Source organism: Theropithecus gelada, chromosome 6 (assembly GCF_003255815.1).
Source record: "Theropithecus gelada isolate Dixy chromosome 6, Tgel_1.0, whole genome shotgun sequence".
Taxonomy (NCBI): Eukaryota; Metazoa; Chordata; class Mammalia; order Primates; family Cercopithecidae; genus Theropithecus; species Theropithecus gelada.
In genome coordinates, this window is record NC_037673.1 from 63,006,854 (window position 1) to 63,028,767 (window position 21,914).

General features: G+C 39.3%; 1 protein-coding gene across 2 annotated transcripts in view; it reads left to right on the forward strand.

Annotated features, from left to right (window-relative positions):
- The window catches only part of NLN (neurolysin), a 103,739-nt gene that overhangs the window by 53,032 nt on the left and 28,793 nt on the right, over positions 1-21,914 (forward strand). For both annotated transcript variants that reach the window (XM_025388619.1, XM_025388620.1), the window contains 5 exons: positions 1,065-1,167; positions 2,053-2,213; positions 6,878-7,013; positions 9,550-9,916; positions 13,921-14,122. In XM_025388619.1, the coding sequence (XP_025244404.1) occupies positions 1,065-1,167; positions 2,053-2,213; positions 6,878-7,013; positions 9,550-9,916; positions 13,921-14,122 (969 nt within the window). The remainder of the gene's footprint in view (positions 1-1,064; positions 1,168-2,052; positions 2,214-6,877; positions 7,014-9,549; positions 9,917-13,920; positions 14,123-21,914) is intronic.

Genomic DNA, 21,914 nt, shown 5'->3' on the forward strand with positions numbered 1-21,914 from the left:
GTAGTGTCAAATTTAGTGTGCATCAGAATTACACGGAGGGCTTATTAAAACTCTGATTATAGGACTCGACTCTTAAGAGTTGGCACTTTAGTAGGTTTAGTGTTGGGGTCTCAAGAATTTGCGTTTCTAACAACTTAGGTGATGGTGATGCTCCTAGCCAGGGCCACACTTTGAGAAGCAGTAAATTTCATTGTGTAACATTGTTAGAAGAATGGGACAGATTAATAAAATTGTATCATGATTTTTTTGTTTTTTTTTTTTCTGGTGGTTTCCTTCTTATTGCTTCGTTTGATCTCCCTCCTAGTACTTTTTATGCGAATCTTAGGGTCTATAAATCATCTTTGTTTACAAAAGCTCTATAAAACTAAAACATCACCTTTTCCCCGAAGCAACAATAGAATGAATTACTCAGCTCTTATCTCTTGGTTTACTTCATAACCAGATGCTGATTGCTGAATTAAAATTTTGAATTGGAAACGATTAGAAATTTGCTAATTGGTAATGTGCTGCTAGATTTATTCATTCACTCAGAAACTATTTATTGTGTATGTACTATGTGCAGTATATTGCCGTTTACTGTACCTCCTAAATTTATTCTTCAAATTCACAACTAATTTCCAAGACATCACCAGGCTTGCCTTTCTGTAAATGCTACACACAGATACACGTGGACATGACATAGTGGACTGCAGAAACCTATTTTATCAAGCACATATCTACAGAAGTACTTCCTGGAGTTTGGGCACAGAAGTCAATACTCATGTAAAAGTGAAACTCGATTGATGGTGATAAAAACGAGTTGTTTTTTTCAAACAATTCTCCTGCCCCAGCCTCCGAAGTAGCTGGGATTATAGTCACACAGCACCACACCCAGCTAATTTTTGTATTTTTAGTAGAGACGGGCTTTCACCATGTTGGCCAGGCTGGTCTCGAACTCCTGACCTCAAATGATCCACCCGCCTTGGCCTCCCAAATTGCTGGGATTACAGGCATGGGCCACCGTGCCCTACACAAAATGAGTTTCTTTTTATTGCTAATGTCCTGTATTTTTATCTTCCTTTCAGGAAATCAAATCAATGAAGAAAAGAATGAGTGAGCTATGTATTGATTTTAACAAAAACCTCAATGAGGATGATACCTTCCTTGTATTTTCCAAGGCTGAACTTGGTAAGTTTTATTATTTTTCTAGATTAAATCATATAATTTAGGCAAATAATGTTACCTCACAGTTTGTTTTACTTTCCAGATACAAAATTTCTAAATCATCGTTCAAATAATTATTTTAAACATGATCCAGTACCTAAGCCCACCACCCCTTCTACAGAAGAGACAATCAAACTAACCAAAATTAGATTTTAGGCTAATGAGAGTATATACAATTTCTAGAGACAGTCCAGAGGGGACTTAATAATCTTTTTTTTTTTTTTCATAATTTTTCTTGGTAGTTTATACTTGTGTTTAACAGCCTTCAGTGTTTTTTTTTTTTTTTTCCTGAGACGGGGTCTCTGTCTGTCGCCAGGCTGGAGTACAGTGGCGCAGTCTCAGCTCACTGCAACCTCTGCCTCCCTGGTTCAAGCGATTCTCTTGCCTGAGCCTCCCGAGTAACTGGGACTACAGGCACGTGCCACCACGCCCAACTAATTTTTGTAATTTTGGTAGAGACAGAGTTTCACCACATTGGCCAGGATGGTCTCAATCTCTTGACCTGGTGATCCACCCACCTCGGCCTCCAAAAGTGCTGGCGTGAGCCACCGTGCCCAGCCATCCTGGGTCTTTCTTCACTTAATTTTGCCTGTTCTCCACTGAAACATCATTTGCACAAGTTTACTGAAACCTATTCATATTTTGAATTACCATCTCCCAAGGCACCTGGCTTCTAACAGCTACCACCATTCCAGCAACATCAAAATGATATTTAAAGGATTGTCATTATTTTACTTGAATTTCAGTTACTCCACAAAATTCCTAGAGCTACTAAAAGGCACCATGCCAATGCTAAATAAACCAGCAATGAGTGGAAAATTTGATATATGAGAAAATGATTTTTTGCAGGTGCTCTTCCTGATGATTTCATTGATAGTTTAGAAAAGACAGATGATGACAAGTATAAAATTACCTTAAAATATCCACACTATTTCCCTGTCATGAAGAAATGTTGTATCCCTGAAACCAGAAGAAGGATGGAAATGGCTTTTAATACAAGGTGCAAAGAGGTATTATAAATGTTTGTCTTTCTTTTGTTTTAATGGAATATTTTAAGAAAAGGGTTTACTTTGTTCACCAATGTCAAAGTCAGCTCAGAGACTGCTATTCCTGTGTGTGTGCACTGTATCTCTAATTCCTCAGACTTACAAGACTTTTAGCTTTTTCATTGCTCATTGACAACCTGCTTGGTGTGGTCACAGGATAAGCTGTTCTAATAAAAATAGAATGGGTTAAACAAATTAGAAGTTGCTTCTCTCCTAAATCAGCAATCCAGCACTGATAAGTCCTGGTTTAATATGAAAAAGAAAAAAGGAAGAAGTAGACAGGGATTCTCAGTCATCTAGCCAGTTCTACCATGATCTGCCTCTCTAGCTATCCAAGTAACCATGAGGACCCTTTTTTCCTTACATAGGACCCATTCACCATTTGTTAATTCCCAGTTACTGCCTGAAGCTCAAAGACCAGGATCTCTGGGTGGATACAGTCCTCCCTGGTTGTAGCTTCTCGTAATCCAGCAAACTATAAAAGGAAAGACAAGTTATCAGCTCCTCACCCCCACACCCTCCCCAACACCCCCAGTGATGGCATAGGAAAAGAATAACCACACTAAAAAGTCCCATTTGGAAAAAGAAAGGCTGGGAAACATAGCGAGCTCATAGCAATTTTCCAAAACTTTCAAACTCCTCAGGAATTGTGAAGATTCTGTACTGTGTTGAAGTTTCTTGGTTAGCTTGTTGGGCTAAACTTGGATCTACTTTCTCACAAGAATTCCTTTATCAATTGTACTCTATGGCCCCCAGTTTTGCCCACAGGGAATTGTTTTTGTCCATTATCCTTGATGACCATATCTTGGCAGTGGACTGCTGGTCCTGCTAATGTCAGGTAGAATCCCAAGGGTTGCTTTAGGGATCAAATAATCACAAACTTTTGTAAGCCAGACTTACGATATCTTTCGTAATACAGCCTCCTCAAAAACGTAGGTTTCTTGTCTGTTTGCCTCTAATCAGCTGCATGTCAAAATAACTATACCCAAATATCACTTTTGGTCATCGTTCTTAAACTTGCCAAATCTTATATACTGGCTTCTGAATTTATCCATTTAACCATCATTATCCATTTAGTGAAGTCTGTTTTCAGGCCCTCTGAACATAGTGAGCTTGTGGAGGAAGGCAGCATTCTCAAAGTCATGTCTGCAGTTCAGTAACTCTGAGTGACAGCCTTTTCTCCTGACACTAGGAATAAAGAGCAATTGGCTTTTCCAACCATCTGAAGATTGTAGGCCATAGGCAGAACCTCCCTGAGCAGAATTCTTTTCCTTCCATCTTTAGAAACTGGCCAATTCTCACCCAAGTTCATCTCTCCCATGTAATCTTTCAAAAAGCAACAAATGCCAAAAAAACACCTCCCAACAGTATTAGTTTTCCCAAACAATTTCTCTAAACTAAGACTCCGTAGGTACGTGGCCTGCCTTCTGAGTTATGGCAAGCAACAGTTTTCACAAATGCCCATGGTATAATGAGAACCTGCTTCCCAACCTGCAGTGTCTGGGTCCTTACCTTCCATTCCTGTACATTTTTCATTTTTATTGTTAGTAGCAACTGATTTCTGGTATTCATCTCTACATATGTCAGGGTCCAGGCTAAGGGACTTGACAGAAGTCAAAAGCACAGTAACTCAAATAAGATAAAAGTTTTATCTTTCCAGAAAGTAGATTAGAGGTTACCAGGGAATGGGGAGAGGGAAGACTGGGGAGTTAATGGTTACAGAGTTTCTGTTTGGGGTAATGGAAGAGTTTTAGAAACAGATCATGGTAGTGGTTGCACAACAGAATGAGTATTATTGCCGTTGAATTTTACATGGCTAAAATGGCAGATTTCACCACTATTTTGAAAAAAAAAGAGATTTGTCTTGTAACTGTAAGTCAAGAGGTGAGTGGTCCAGAGGTGGAAGACAGCTCTACCATCCTCAGTATGTGGCTTTCAGGGTCATTGTTGTCATTTTCAGTTCACAGCCTGCGGCAAAGATCTATCAGACATGACCCAGAAATTTCACTTATCACTTCATTCACATCCCATTGTCCCATTGAGTATCACATGGCCACAGCTGGCTTTGAGGAAGGCTGGGAAACATAATTAGGTAACCATGTGTCCAGCAAACATTCAGAGTTCAGTCAGGCACATGGCTCACACTTGTAATCCCAACACTTTGGGAGGCCAAGGCAAGAGGACTGCTTGAGGCCAGGAGTTCAAGACCAGCCTGAGCAATATGGCAAGACCTCACCTCTGTGAAAACTTAAAAAAAAAAAAACAAAAAAATTCAGAGTTCTATTACTAAAAGAAAAAATAGGAGAACAGATACTAAGAGAAAATTGGCAGTCTAGAGAGAAGATCTGGAGAAACTCCAAAAAATGAAAGAAAATCTAATTAAACTATTTAATTTTAGAACTTGGAGAATTGCGTTATGTGTGTTTCTCTATTCTGTGTTTCCATTTTAGTTTTAAAATAATAATAATTATAACAGATAATTATATAGTGTTTGGTTATGTGCCAGGCATTTGTCTAAGTACTTTACATATATTCTCATTTGAATCTTCATGATTACTCTCCAGTGTAGGTATTTTTATTTTCCACATCTTACAAATGAGAAAACTGAGACTCAGAAAGCTCCAGAATTTGCCCAAGATCAGGTAACTAGTAAATGGTGGAACCAAATTTTGAATGCAGGTAGTGTGACCGCCGTGTGTGATTTTCCTTAGAAATCAGTCTGTAAATAATTTGCTGATTTGATTATTGGGGTTAGTTTTTTCTTTTACTTTAACATTTATTTACTTCCTCTAGGAGAATTATTTTTTATTTCATTGTTAAGAAAATAATAAAATAATATCAATTTTTGTATTTGTAATACAAATAAAATATAAAACATATTTGTAATGTTAACTTGGGAAAAATCCCTGAAACATTTTTAAAAGCAGAATTTTATGGTGCCTTAGTTCATTTGTGCTGCTATAACAAAATACCACAGATGAAGTAATTTATGCACTATACACATTTTTCACAGTTCTGAAGGATGTGAAATTCAAGATCGAGGGGCACCAGCATTCAGTGTCTAGAAAGGGCCTTTTTTCTGTGTCCTCACATGGCAGAAGGGGGAAGGCAGAAAAGGCCCAAGTTCTTTAGCTGTAGCCCTTTTATAAGGAACTAATTCATTAGTCACTTCCCAAAAGGCCCTGCCTTTTAACACTACCACAAAAGGGATTATGTTTCAACACGTGAATTTTGGGGGACATTCAGATCATAGCATGTGGCATTAAGTATATTCACATTGAGAATATGTTTATATTTTTCTGCAGCCATCACCTCCATCCACCCGCAGAGATTTTTCGTCTTCCTTAACTGAAACTGTACCCATTAAGCATTAGCTCCCCACTACCCCCTTTCCCCAGACCCTGGCAGTTACTGTTCTATTCTGTGTCTCTGTGAATTTCACTACTCTAGGAACTTCATATAAGTGGAATAATAAAATATTTGTCTTTTTGTATCTGGCTTATTTCACTTAGCATACCTTAAAGGGTCATCCACGTTGTAGCGTGTCAGAATTTCCTTCCTTGTGAAGGCAGAGTTCTGTTCCATTGTATATGTATGCCACATTTTGTTTACCTGTGTATCTGTCCATGGACACTTGGGTTGCTTCCATCTTTTGGCTGTTATAAATCATGCTGCTGTGAACATGGGTGTGTCGATCTCTCTTCGAGTCTCTGCTTTCAGTTCTCTGTGTTATTTACCGAGATGTGGAATTGCTGGATCATATGGTTTGATTTTTTTAGGAATCACCATACCATTTTCTACAGCAGCTGAACTACTTTACATTCTCATCAGCAATGCGCAAGGGTTCCAATTTCTCCAATTCCTCACCAGCACATTTTCTGTGTTTTTAAAAATAGTAGCCATACGAATGGGTATGAAATTAAAAATGTTATGTTTTGTGTCTTTTACCACAATAAAAATGTCCAAAAGAACTTAAAGTACCAGTATTAGGTGTAGTTCTGTCAGTAAAAATAAATACGGATTCGCTATATTCATTAAAAATATATTTTCTTTTTTTTTTTTTTTTTTTTTTTTTTGAGACGGAGTCTTGCTCTGTTACCCAGGCTGGAGTGCAGTGGCCGGATCTCAGCTCACTGCAAGCTCCGCCTCCCAGGTTCACGCCATTCTCCAGCCTCAGCCTCCCGAGTAGCTGGGACTACAGGCGCCCGCCACCTCGCCCGGCTAGTTTTTTGTATTTCTTAATAGAGACGGGGTTTCACCATGTTAGCCAGGATAGTCTCGATCTCCTGACCTCGTGATCCGCCCGTCTCGGCCTCCCAAAGTGCTGGGATTACAGGCTTGAGCCACCGCGCCCGGCCAAAAAATATATTTTCATTCTAAGTTTATAGCGCCTACAATTTTGTTAAGACCTCATAGTTATCTCCTGAGGTTTAAAAAGTCATAAATTATTTCATGAATCCAAAAAGAAAGAAAAAAAGCCTATAACACCAAATGGGACAGAAGTTTAAATGCTCTAAAAATATTTGACAATTTTACAAACCTAAAAATACATACAATAATTCTTCCTTTTAGTGCTTTGGATCAAATTATTGATTAGCCTTTGTTTTGTTGCTGTTGTTTATTACTAGGAAAACACCATAATTTTGCAGCAGCTACTCCCACTGCGGGCCAAGGTAGCCAAACTACTCGGTTATAGCACACATGCTGACTTCGTCCTTGAAATGAACACTGCAAAGAGCACAAGCCGCGTAACAGCCTTTCTAGGTTAGTTTTTTTTTTTTTTTTTTTCCTATGACTGTTTTGCTGTACCATGTCAACGGGACAGAAGGCCTCAGAACATAATATGCCTTTGAGGACATCCTACTTTTCATTCATTCGAGAGAAGTATATTGATCACCTATTATGTGTTAGAAGTATGCTTGGTTTTAGGGACTGCTCATTGTTTATATTGCTGTATAGGCCTGGCTTCACTGTATCTTATATCTTGTTTAGGCTCTTTATACTAATTCCTAATATGACATGTAGGTTCTAACAGAGAGTTACTAAAGTTACTGGTATTATTCACTGTTGTCACTAGGGATTTAGTAGTCATAGCATGGCTGCTTATGAATTTGTATAAAATAAGCTGACAAATATGACGTACATAAAAATAGAACATATATAAACAAAAAACATTTAATATTCCAGAAACCACTTGTTAATATACAGAACTAATATAAAATAATATACATAAAAATACTTATCTAATAACTGTAATATAAAATAATATACATAAAAACTATTATCTAATGACTATATTAAATTTAAACACCATAAATGGTACGTATTTGTTATTGTATAATTCACTCATTCATTCATGAGACATTTATGAAATAACTATTCAGTCTTAGGCAGTATGCTAAATAGTAGGATTACAGAAAGGAATAAAACAAGGTCCTTTTTGCTGGGCATGGCAGCTCATGCCTGTAATCCCAGCACTTTGGGAGGCCAAGGTGGAAGGACTACTTGAGGCATAGAGTCCAAGACCAGCGTGGGAAACAAAGAGACCCCAACCCTGTGTCTACAGAAAAATGTAAAAATTAGCCAGGCACGGTGAGACGTGCCTGTGTAATTCTAGCTACTTGGGAGGCTGAGGTGGGAGGATCCCTTGAGCCCAGTAGTTCAAGGCTACAGTTAGCCATGATCACGCCACTGTGCTCCAGCCTGGGTGACAGAGCAAGACCCTGTCTCTGAAAATAAAGATAATTTTTTAAAAAGAGACAAGGTCCTTTTCTCAATGGATTTGTCACTTACTGGAAACAACAGAAGTGTGAACAGGTAATTACTCTACAGTTTGATGCATGGTATAAAAGAGAATGGCTAAGAGAGTTAACAGGTTTGTAGAGAATGTTTCCTTCAGTGGTGATTGCATACACTAAAATGTTCCTTAGCAACCACCTGACTAACTTAATTCATTTAAAGGAGTTTTCCTTCTAATTTGAGATTGGCATATTCCTATGCAAAGTGTCCTCTTGGGAGGCTAAGGTTTGAGGATCCCTTGAATCTGGGAGTTGGAGTCCAGCCTGGGCAACATAGCAAAACTCTCTCGCTCTCTCACTTGCTCGCTCGCTCTCTCTCTGTATATATGTGTGTGTGTGTGCGTGCGCGTGCACACGTGTGCGTGTGTATACATACATGCACACACAAACATACATATATGGAAAACTGTATCTTTGTATCCTCCATGAGTTTCCTCATTTCACAGTATTCCTCGGGCTGCTCCTCCATCTCTCACTTTGTGGGGTTGCCTTCTGAACTGCCATGTCCTCTGCCGAGCCAGGCACGTTTGTATCTTAACATATGTAACAGAAATGTAAAAAATAAATACATAAGACCATACTCATTTAGCCAAATGCAGTAAAGTGAAAAATTGACCACAGCAATATAATTTGTGGTTCTCAGAACTTTCTCCAGCTAAAAACTGGAATTGCTGTGTCCAGATAGACCTTCATAGAAATGGGGTAATGAGAAACTAAACCCATTGATAGGAATTTCTAGATAACATTGACCACAGGTCACGTCTGATGTGTTTTTCCTAGCTTTCTTATGAGTCCGACTAACTGCATTGAAGAATAATCATGTACATGACTTTGGCTTCACTGTTGCTTTACTTCCTGAATAACATTCTTCAGTCAGTGTTCTCTGAGATAAACTTGAGCTTTGGTGATGAATTGAGGAACTCATGGCCCAGTTCTGGTGGTGTTAAAAGAAAAAGGGGTGGCCGGGCACGGTGGCTCATGCCTGTAATCCCAGCATTTTGGGAGGCCAAGGCGGGTGGATCATGACATGAGGTCAGGAGATGGAGACCATCCTGGTTAACACAGTGAAACCCCATCTCTACTAAAAAAAAAATACAAAAAACTAGCCAGGTGTGGTGGCGAGCACCTGTAGTCCCAGCTACTCTAGAGGCCGAGGCAGGAGAATGGTGTGAACCCGGGAGTAGAGCTTGCAGTGAGCTGAGATTGGGCCACTGCACTCCAGCGTGGGCGACAGAGCGAGACTCAGTCTCAAAAAAATAAAAAATAAAAAATAAAAGAGGAGCTAGGACCATAATATCAATAACCCTGAAGAGCAAAGTGTGCTTCCATAATAGAGCCTGCTTTCCTCCCTCACTTTTTTCCTCCTTTCCCTCTTTCCCCCTGATTTTTCTGTATTGAATACTGCAAAGGAGGAAGCACCGTGCTAAAACACAGGTGGTATTTATGAGTATGTTTGCTCCCAAAAGCAAGTAGATCACTAACTTTTCCCTTTTCCTTCACAGATGATTTAAGCCAGAAATTAAAACCCTTGGGTGAAGCAGAACGAGAGTTTATTTTGAATTTGAAGAAAAAGGAATGTGAAGACAGGGGTTTTGAATATGATGGGAAAATCAATGCCTGGGATCTATATTACTACATGACTCAGACAGAGGAACTCAAGTACTCCATAGACCAAGAGTTCCTCAAGGAATACTTCCCAATTGAGGTGGTCACCGAAGGCTTGCTGAACACCTACCAGGAGTTGTTGGGACTCTCATTTGAGCAAGTGACAGATGCCCATGTTTGGAACAAGAGTGTTACACTTTATACTGTGAAGGATAAAGCTACAGGAGAAGTATTGGGACAGTTCTATTTGGACCTCTATCCAAGGTACTGAGGATCACGTTGTTGGAAGGGACCTTAGGGATTCAGCTGCTACCTACTTTAAGACTCTACTCTTGGCCAGGCACAGTGGCTCATGCCTGTAATCCCAACACTGTGGGAGGATTGCTTAAGGCTGGGAGTTTGAGACCAGCCTGGGCAATACAGTGAGGCCCTGTCTCTACAAAAAATTTAAAAATTAGGTCAAGTGCGGTGGCTCATGCCTGTAGTCCCAGCACTTTGGGAGGCCAAGGCAGGTGGATTGCTTGAGTCTAGGACTTCAAGACTAGCCTAGGCAACATGGCAAAACTCTGTTGTTACAAAAAATACAAAAATTAGCAGGTGTGGTGGTACATGCCTATAGTCCCAGGTACTCGAGAGGCTGAGGTGAGAGGATCACTTGAGCCTCAGAGGTGGAGGCTGCAGTGAGCCAAGATTGCAACACTGCACTCCAGCCTAGGTGACAGAGTGAGACCCTGTCTCAAAAAAATAATAATAGTAATTAAAAATTAGCCAGGTGTGGTAGTGCACACCTGTAGTCCTAGCTGTGCTGAAGCAGGAGGGTCACTTGAGTCCAGGAGTTTAAGGTTACAGTGAGCTATTATCACACTGCTGCATTCTAGCCTAGGTGACAGAGCTAGACCCTATCTCTAAAAAAATTAATTAAAAAACAGACACTACTCTTTCATATTTCTCACGTGGGCTTCTTAGTATAGAGATTTAAAATGTGGGTCTGAAGCCAGAATGTCTGGCATCATCATTTACTAGATAAGTTATTTAATTTTTCTATGCCCCAGTTTTCTTACCTATATTATAGGTCCTATAAAATGGGAATATTAATAGTACCTGCTTTGTATGGTCATTGTAAGGATTAAATTGGTTAAATACATGCAAAGCATTTAGAAGACTGCTCAGCACATAGCGAAGGCTTAATCAAAGTTAGCTGCTACTATTGTCATTGTCATCATCATCTAGTTTGTGCACTACATTTCCTTAATCTAATATTGACCACCACCCAGGCATGGTGGCCCACACCTGTAATCCCAGCATTTTGGAAGGCTGAGGTAGGCAGATCACTTGAGGTCAGGAGTTCGAGATCAGCCTGGCCAATATGGTGAAACCCCATCTCTACTAAAAATACAAAAATTAAACAGGCATCTGTAGTCTCAGCTACTCGGGAGGCCAAGGTATGAGAATAGCTTGAACCCTGGAACCAAGATCACGCCAATACACTCCAGCCTGGGCAACAGAGCAAGACTCTTAACTCAAAAAACATAAATAAAATAAAATTGAGCACCAGAATGTTTATTAGGTAATCTGTCCGCTAATCATCTATGGCCACTCCCTTCAGTCTGGCTGAGAGGCAGCACAGTTTAGTAGAAGTAGCAAAACCTTTGCAGTCAGTCAGATTTGAGTTTGAATGCTTGAGTGACGTAACCTCCTTGAGATTCTGTTTCTTCCTCTGTAATATGGGACTGAAAATCCTTTTACAGGATTATTTTATTCATTAAAGACTATATATGCAAATCATCTTGCCCAGATATCAGTGGTAACAATTACAAAAAAATGTTATAATTGTGTCTGTAGCATGTAATAACTATAGATTCCATAGTGTTTCATCAGACACAAAAGGATTTGGATCTCTTTCTCCCCAGGCTACTTTCTAAAGCAAAGTCAACCTCTTATAATTACTAATCATTTTACTAAATAGATCAAAGTAGAGGATAGTATCCACCTCATTCAGTAATACATACAAGTTTGTAATCCACTGACTTTGAGTGCTGAAAAGTAGGTTGAGTAACTGTGTCATCCAGTTGGTGGGCAGAAGTGTCTTTTAGCACCCAAGTGATTATCCCGGTGTGTTAGTCCGTTCTCACAATGCTGTAAAGAACTGACTGAGACTGGGTAATTTATAAAGGAAAGAAGTTTAATTGACTTACAGTTCTGCAGGGCTGGGGAGGCCTCAGGAAACTTACAATCATGGCAGAAGGGGAAGCAAACACATCCTTCTTCACGTGGCAGCAGGAAGGGGAAGTGCCAAGCAAAGGGAGGAAAGCCCCTTATAAAACCATCAGATCTTGTGAGAACTCACTCACTATCATGAGACTGGCATGGGAGTAACTGCCCCTGTGAATCAATTACTTCCCACCGGGTCCCTCCCACGATTCGTGAGGATTATGATAACCACAGCTCAAGATGAGCTTTGGGTGGAGACACAGCCAAACCGTATCACCTGGTGCTTTATGGACTTACTTTCACTTCTATTATGACCTAAAAGTAAAACCCTGCCAAATATAGATGAGTCTTACTTTTAACTAAAAAGTGTCAGGATATAGTTTTAACCCAAGAACTCTTTCAGGAGTAATCCTTTAACATTGGAGTCTGCTATAACTGTCCTCAGATTTTCTTTCCAGGGTCAAAGAACAATTCCTGCTACCTCATTCTGCTGTCTCCCTGCCAGGATATCATTAATTTCTTTTGTACTCAGAGATCTGGTCATTGCTACCAGCACCCTGGTATGGGTGGCAGAGTAATCTTTGTGAAAGCAGTGACCTAAAGTTAATGTTTACTTCCTGTCATCTTAGATGTTCTCTTCATGAAGGTAAAAGGGATTAACTTGTTTTATTTGTCTAACTGACTTTTAAAAAGGGTATTCAGAATAGGTTTTAAAAAGACCAGGTACTGGCTGGGTGCAGTGGCTGTAATCCCAGCACTTTGGGAGGCCAAGGCGGGTGGATCACCTGAGGCCAGGAATTCAAGACCAGCTTGGCCAACATGGTGAAACCCTGTCTCTACTAAAAATACAAAAATCAGGCTGGGCACAGTGACTCACACCTGTAGTCCCAGCACTTTGGGAGGCCAAGGAGGGTGGATCACCTGAGGTCAGGAGTTTGAGACCAGCTTGGCCATCATGGCAAAACCCCATCTCTACTAAAAAAACAAAAATTAGCTGGGCGTGGTGGCAGGCACTTGTAGTCCTAGCTACTCTAGAGGCTGAGGCAGGAGAATCATTTGAACCCAGAAGGTGAAGGTTATAGTGAGCCAGGATCTTGCCACCACATCCCAGCCTGTGCAACAGAGCGAGACTCCATCTCAAAACAACAAGAATAAAATTAACCAGCATGGTGGTGCACACCTGTAATACCAGCTACTCAGGAGGCAAAGGCAGGAGAATTGCTTGAACCTGGGAGGCGAAGGTTGCAGTGAGCTGAGATCATGCCACTGCACTCCAGCCTGGGTGACAGAGCAAGACTCTGTCTCAAAGAAAAAAAAAAAAAACAGGTACTATTAGTCTTCTGAGCAAAAGAAAAGGGGGAAAGGACACCTACTCCCAGAATGAAGTCTGATAGCTTTTGGAGAATGAAGTCTGATAGCTTTTGGAGAATGAAGTCTAATAGCTTTTGGAAAGACCATCACGGATGCCACACTATGTAAGAATAGACTAATTGATAGTATAATTTATGCATTTTCCCAGGCTAACTAAAAGCATTCTGTTTCAAAAAGGCCTGTCTAGTTTATAAAAGAAGCTTATTTAATTGTGATTACTGATTCTTTCCTCTTCAAATAAAAGGAAAAACCTTATTGTCTGAAATTCAGTTTTTTATTCCGATTTTAATGAAAAGGCTGCCTAGTGAGTCAAACTGTATCTTTTATTTCAAATTTGTGTTTCAGCATTGTTTAGTGTTTAATAATCCCATCTTTGAAAAAGAAAAGTAGAACGTCATTAAAATAAATTGGACAGTCAGCTGTCAGTGTCACATGCATTCTTCATTCTTACCTCGAGATTTTTCAACAAAAGAAACTTTGGAGTTCACACAGAATGATAGTGGAGTTATTGTTTGTTTAGCGTTAGTTTTTCCATTTTGGCAAAATAACCTACTTTCTAAAAGGTAAATTAATGTTTAAAAGCATCTCTGGTAACAGATAGGGCTTAATGACTGGAAGAGGCCATGCCAATGTAGTTGCTAGAGGAGAATTTTCCTATCTTGTCAACACGTGTTTCTGGCTCCTAGGGAAGGAAAATACAATCATGCGGCCTGCTTTGGTCTCCAGCCTGGCTGCCTTCTGCCTGATGGAAGCCGGATGATGGCAGTGGCTGCCCTCGTGGTGAACTTCTCACAGCCAGTGGCAGGTCGTCCCTCTCTCCTGAGACACGACGAGGTGAGGACTTATTTCCATGAGTTTGGTCACGTGATGCATCAGATTTGTGCACAGGTGAGTTTTTTTTCCCCCAGTAAACCTGCCAGTTGGTTTTTTTAGAAAACTTTTTGACTGCTGTCACGTTTCTGCTCCTAACATGTTTTTTCAGAAGCTGAATGTGTTCAAGAATTGTATAGGCCTCCTGCAAAACCAAAATTTTCCTTATCCCGTCCTCTTTCACAACATATTTTTACTTGGAGGTTCATCTACCAGTGAAAGAGGTTTCTTGAATAACGGCCTATGGAAAAAGAATAAGACTATAAGGAAAGGTTACAGATACTTTGCTCTTTCCTTTTAATCCTTTTCCACAGGAATTTGGTATAAATTTCTCAGAAAAACTGCGCTGTAATCTCTCTCTTCTGCTTATCAATACTTTGTTTACTTTAGTGATTTTTCAATCCTCTTAGACTCTTTACTCATTTTTAAATAATAATTTTGTAACATTTCCCTTTACTAACTTCAAATTAAAATCATAGATAATATAACTATACAAAGAATTTGGCAGAGTGGAGGTGTATGTGTGCAGTAGATTAAAACTGATTTTTTATTTCTGAAAATAAAAAGTACATTTATTCTCAACTTTGTAATACAATCCATTTAATTAGGCTCAGACTATTCTGGCATGAACCATATGAACCTGCTAACATTTAACCATTATTAACATAGGAAAATGTCTAGTTCAGCAATTCAACCTAATAGTTGAAATATACTATTATTGGCCAGGCATGGTGGCTCATGCCTGTAATCCCAGCACTTTGGGAGGCCAAGGTGGAAGGAGTGCCTGGGTCTAGGAGTTTGAGAACAGCTGGGCAACATGGGAAAACAAACAAAAATACAAAAATTATCCAGGCATGGTGGTGTATGCCTTTGGTCCCAGCTACTTGTGAGGCTGATGTGGGGGGATCACTTGAGTCCAGGAGGTTGAGATTCCAGTGAGCCATGATTGTGCCACTGCACTCCAGCCTAGGTGACAGAGCAAGACCTTGACTTTAAAAAAAAAAAAAAAGAAAACCACCCAAAAAACTGACAGTAAGAGAAATGAAGGTACAGTTTTCCTAATTTGAAATCTTTATATGTCTCTAAAGGTAGACTTAAAAAACAACAGTGACAAAAACAAAAACCTTTTTATTAGGATACTTTTAGATTCATAGAAAACTTGCAAAGACAATACAAGGATTGCCTGTATTGTCCCTCACCCTGTCACCCCTACTTCTAACATCTTCCATTCCAGTAGCACATTTGTCATAGCTAAGAAGCCAGCATTCATACAGTACTCCTGACTGAACACCACAATTTATTTGGATTTTCCTTAATGGTCTTTATACAGAGAATCTTTTTAAATCAGTACAGTGTCCTCACTGAATATAAATGGAAGAAATTTTTGTGTTTTTCAAGTGATAATGCTTGGATATGACTATGCAGTAAGACATAATGAAGTATGCCGGAGGTTTGCGCCGTGTGGAAGTAATCCTGAATGGAGCATCAGCAAGTGCAAACTGATTGAAGTGGTTTATGTTGTCAGCTCAAGTCCTAGAACAGTGCTGACAATGGTGGCATGATTTTCCAAAATGATGAACACTTCCTGGGAAACTTCAAAAACAAGTAATCTCACTTCGATGTACACAGTAGATCCTAGTACTTGTAGTCTTAGAAATTAAAATTGTGTAAAAAAATGCTTCACAAGGTTAGGCATAGCAGCTCACACCCGCAACCCTAGCATGTTGGGAGGTCGAGGCCGGCAGATCGCCTGAACTCAGGAGTTCAAGACCAGCAACATTGTGAAACCCAGTCTCTACAAAACATACAAAAATTAGCCAGGCATGATGGCACACACATGTAGTCCCAGCTACTCAGAAGGCTGAGGCAGGAGGATTGCCTGAGTCCAGGAGGTCGAGGCTGTGGTGAGCTGTGCTCACTGCACTCCAGCCTGGGTGAAAAAGTGAGACCCTGTCTCAAAAAAAAAAAAAAATGCTTTGCAAAAATATGTACAGTGGGGTTAGTTTCTCGGCTCAGTTACTGATAGTTTTTTTTCATTTATGTGAATAGTCCAGCAGGGAGTATGAATGACAAGCAGGACATGGAACAGTCTTTTTGTTGTCCCAACATGCGCAGAATCAGTCCTGTGCATCAAGCATCCTTATATCCCAGAGTAGCCCTAATCATTGTAATAACCCAAAATGTACCCATTCATTTCCAAAATGCTTCTGTCACCTTTGTTTAAAAACTGTTTGGTTCTTTCAACATTTTATGTTTTATCCTGGTGCTTCCATCTTTTGTTTTAAAAAACAGAGGGGAATAATATATGAATATGTCCAGAGAAATGTCCTGATATAACCATTTTTAATCTCTCTTTAATCCAAGGAAAATAAATCTTTCAGAATAATCTAACCTTTCTTTCTTAGGTGATTTTAAAATCTATTATCATAGCACTGACTGGACATGGTGGTTCATGCCTGTAATCCCAGCACTTTGGGATGCCAAGGCAGGAGGATTGCTTGACCCCAGGAGTTCAAGACCAGGCTAGGCAACATGGCAAAAACTCATCTCTACTAAAAATACAAAAAAATTAGCTGGGTGTGGTAGTGTGGCTAGGCTTCGCAAGGCTAGGCATGGCAGCTCATACCCACAACCCCAGCACTTTGGGAGGCTGTAGTAGTCCCAGCTACTTGGGAGGCTGAAGTGGGAGGATGGTTTGAGCCTGGGAGGTGGAAGTTGCAGTGAGCCAAGGTTGTGCCATTGCACTCCAGCCTGGGCGATAGAACCAGAGCCTGTTCAAAAAATAAATAAAATAGGCCAGGCGTGGTGGCTCATACCTGTCATCCAAGCACTTTGGGAGGCCCAGGCAGGTGGGTCATCTGAGGTCAGGAGTTCAAGACCAGCCTGGCCAACATGGCAAAACCCCGTCTCAACTAAGAATACAAAAATTAGCCGGGCATGATGGCACATACCTTTAATCCCAGCTACTCAGGAGGCTGAGGCAGGAGAATCGCTTCAACCCAGGAGGCAGAAACTGCAGTGAACCAAGATTGTGCCACTGCACTCCAGCCAGGGTGACAGAGTGAGACTCTGTCTCAAAATAAATAAATAAAGTCTCTTGTCATAGCACTAGGATCCCTGAAATATTTATCATGTGGACCTTCTATCAATATCCACGCTGTGGTTGACATTTCCTTTAATTAGGATAACTCCAGTTTGCATTTAAAAAAACATTTTTATAATTTAGAAAAGTCAAAAATATTTTCTTAATTTTAAATTTATGGTGTATTACTTATCCAAAATCCAGTTATATATTTGTACATAGATTAATAATGACCTACTTTTAAAATAGTAGATGGTCACATTTTTGGATCCGAGGACCCTATGAAAATCTGATTTATGCTGTGGGTACCTCTTGTAGAAAAATACACCTACAAATATGCGTAAAATTCCAAAGGGCTCACATACCCCTCAAAGCCCTCACCGTAATGAATCTCAAGTTAAGAACTCCTGAGTTATAGCAGTTTCCTTCTTACTTGGTTATTTCATAAGGAAGCATTTTGGTCTTTTAATCACATTTATTAAGATAATAGTGATCTTCAAATAGGTTTTTCAATGCTGTTGATGCATGTTCTTTTTTCAGGCACAGTCCTCTTATAAACTTATTATCATATGCTTGCCATGTATTTGGTCAGTTCTCCACAACTCATTCCATTGTTCCCATTATTTCTTACATTAATCGTGATCTTTTGAGATAGTCAATTTAGTACTGGAAAATCTTTTTTGGTACTCTGACATTTTAGAGCTGTCTGACTCGTGACTGAACTATTAATATATATATTGCATTCACCAGCTTAGTGTGTCTCTCTTGAAACAGTAGACATATTCAGTTCTTAAGTTTTGCCTAACCTCATCCATGAGCACAAAATGTGTCATACTGATGAATAGTGTGTTGGTACAATTCTTTGCTTGGTCATATCTTCATGAGATTATCTTTGAAAAATACCTTCTTGTCTATTAATCCTTTCAGATAGCCTGTAATATTTTAAGAACTTTTAAGGTCATCACCAGTGATCACCACTTTTGTTTTTCGTAGGCACCAATCCATATATTTGCAAATTTATAATTTGAAAGCCTTTTGTACTGACCTAAAATAGATGATAGTGAATATGGAGATTGACAACTTCTCTGTTCAGTAATACTTCTAGTTTACCTGAGAAATATATAGTGAATTAAAAATTTGCCACATATATTCAGTAGATTGGTTTTAAGAAATGGCAGCTCAGTGTTTGAGCTCTCCACTGTGGCAGTTGGCAGGTTTCATGACTAGAAGAGCTTGTTTGAGCTTGTCATCGTAATATTTAAACATGTTGGCAAGAACATCTAGTTTTCAAACATGCAGATGTGCTAGATCAATATGTCTACTATCTCATCATTCAGGACATGAGTTTCACTCGTATTACGTTTACAGGGTAGGTAGGTAATTTTGAAGATAGAAATCAAGAGGTGATATCTCTAGTATCTGTTTCTGTTGCATGGCTTTATTGTGCTTTGAGCTGTCAGTAATCACTGGCCTTTGAACTTCTGTAAAGTAGTAATGCTTCTTAGCCTCCATTGTGATGTCTGTGTTATGTTGTACATTAAGAGCGGTGATGAATTTTGAATTGTAAAGATGTCATTATTCTATGGAAACACATCAGAATTACACTAAAGCCTTCTTAATTAAATGTGAAAGGGATGGGCAGAGGAACTTCAAATTATGTGACTTGAAATCATTAATTTGGTTGAAAACTACTAAACAAAGCAGCTCGTCTGCTCTAAATATTTAGATTAGATACTGCTGTAGATAAATGTACCCTGTATTCGTCAGAAAGGCACCCTGGTCTTACGACAAGAGCACTGGATCAAACATCATCTGTGTATCTGTGGGCCTGGCTGTGTGACTTGGGGAAAGTTATGTAAACTCTTTGAACCATCTCATTCTTCTTATTCAGAAAATGGGGACAACAGCAATTCTATGTACTTCCCTGGATGGTTGGGAGAATTAAACCAAGCAGTATGTGAAAAGGCACTTGGAAAAGCATAAGGTGCCATGCGGATGTGAAGTATTCTGAAAACTATGCTTGTGTAATTCAGCTCTTTTGAGATCAATATACAACTCAAAACTAGAAAGGGGGGGAAAAAGACCATTTGCCGTAAGACAATTTACTGCCACTTAAGGTTCAAAAGAATTCACAAATGCTTACCTTCAGTGGGTTTTGAGTGAAGATCTGTGGAAGGTGATTGGAAACCATCACGTTTGTATTTGGTTCTGTTTTGTTTTCATGATTGCTGCCTACTTAGAAGTTTGATTCCTGAAACAATAACAGAAAGAGCAGCTTGGAGTGTTGGGAGTGATGGAGGATTAGCTAAAGACCTGTGTGGGTATATTTATCTTCAGTATTAACCCTCAGGAAGTGAAAGACAAACCAGGTTAGACCCGTCAAGACCATACCTAGTCAGGCAGAATATACAGGCTGAGAAGAAGATAGGCTTTACATTCATTCATTCATTTTTATCTTCACATTACGCTCTGAAGTAGATGGGTACTGTTATTGTGCCCATTTTCCAAGTGAAAAATCTGAGACATAGAAGGACCTGCCCAGGGTCTGATAGTCATGACCTAACTACTCTACTTTATTACCTAGTTGTGCTCCCATTCCATGCACTAGAGACAACACTATTTCATGGTCTGAATTTGGTCTTCCAAATGTGTGGTCCCGTTGGATGGACTTCCTTCTCCTAAGTTTATTAAATGACACTCTACTAATGTAGAATGAATGCAAATGTGGAATGGATGCATCTATTTATTTCTAGGTTTCCCTCTGTGTGAGTTGACCGTTGAGGTTTCAGTCCTAAAATGCAGTGAACTCCCTATCGTCAACCTTGTGGCCTCTGCTGTCACCCTGTCTCCCTAGCCCCAACTCCTGCACGCTGTTACAGTTTATGACTTTTACTTTAGATGTAATTTCTTTCAGGATCTTCTTTTTGTTATTTTATTTGTTTGCTTTTACATATACAAACAGTACATACATGTGAAAATAAAATAAATGAAGTCATAAACCAAAATATGAATGTATTAACGCGTAATGTTCATTTGGGAATGTGCTTATTTCTTTCATTTGCTTAGTGCATTTTCTACATGTATTATTTTTTAAAAATCAAAAATATTTTTAAAATATTTTTTTAAACATCTCTAAAGAGAGAGATGTTTAGTTTTTTGTTTGTTTGTTTGTTTTTGGAGACAGGGTCTCACTCTGTCACTCAGGCTGGAGTGCAGTGGCACAATCATGGCTCAATGTAGCCTCCACCTCTCCAGGCTCAGTTGATCCTACCACCTCAGCTTACTAAGTAGGTGGGACCACAGGCGTGTACCACTGTACCTGGGTAATTTTTGTATTTTTTGTAGAGATAGGGTTTCACCATGTTGCCCAGGCTGGTCTTGAATTCCTGGGCTCAAGCAATCTGCCCATGTCAGGCTCCCAAAATGCTGGAATTACAGACGTGACCCACCATGCCCAGCTTATATAGTTATTTTAAGAAACAGAATTATTGATTATCTATTGTGTCTGACATGTCATATGTATGGTAGGATGGAGTTCAAAAGAAAGAAAGGTAGAGTGTATTGAATGTTTCGAATTTAGCTTGAGGACATGAAATGCAAAAAATAAAAAATTAAAAGCATAATAAGTAAAATAATAAAAGTAGAATTTTAAGTATTGAAAAAAGCTAGAGAAGTGAGAAGTTGAGGTCAAGTCAAGAATGATAACAAGAGAAAATATCTTTGAGTTGTTTAAGTTTGAATCTTCTTACAGAAACATTCTCCCCAGGGCTTCATCCATTTCACAGGTATTTTTTGGACATCCTCTACTTTCGGTGCTGGATTTGGGAAATACAGTGGTGAATAAAGCATACTCTCTAGCATTTGAGTTTGAATAGTACCTTTATTTGTTTTCATCTTGAAAAGAAGCAGTTTACATAAGATGTACCTGATCAGGAAGGTATAGCTAGTTTGGGAGCCAGCCTCTGAACTTAATATGCAGAGTATTCAAAACTTCTCCAAATTATGTTATTTCCTGGGTCCTTTAAAGGTTGATGGTGATACTGAACTGTTGAACTATAGGGAAGTTGTGAAGATAAAGAAGGATGTCATCACATTCTCTTTATTACTACTATCATTTCCAGTGTTGACTCAGTATGTGTGAAGTTAAAACTATGGCCTTTTAATCATCTGTTTATGGCACAGTCTAGTAGATAGTGCTCACTTTTTTAAAACAAAATACCTTGCCTTGTTATATAAACTTCTCCATCATCCCTGGATTTAGGGATAGATTAGACAGGCCAGGATGTGGAATGACTGCTAAGAAATCAATACTGGATCACCTCAGACAGCCAATGTCAGGTCTCCTGAGGCCTGTCCTTTTTCATGAGCACAATACACTTATTGATTTCAGCAACTGCCTTTTCTTTGAGTTGGGATTTGCTATCATGAAAATAACACTTAGTTGTAGCCATTAAAAGCAATTGGTCTCTTAATTCGAACAAGCACATGTAAGATTTTGGCCTTTAAATACAGCAAAAGCTCATAGGACTTCCGAAGCTTCAATTTATATGATTCTGCTTCTGCTGTTACTGCACTGTAGGAATTGCAAAGTTAATCTCTATAGCATCAAGTTATCTGTTGTAAAAATCTGAAACAGAGTACATTTTAGACATCCTATTGTTCGTTTAAAAGATAGTAAAGAAGGCCGGGCACGGTGGCTCACACCGGTAATCTCAGCACTTTGGGAGG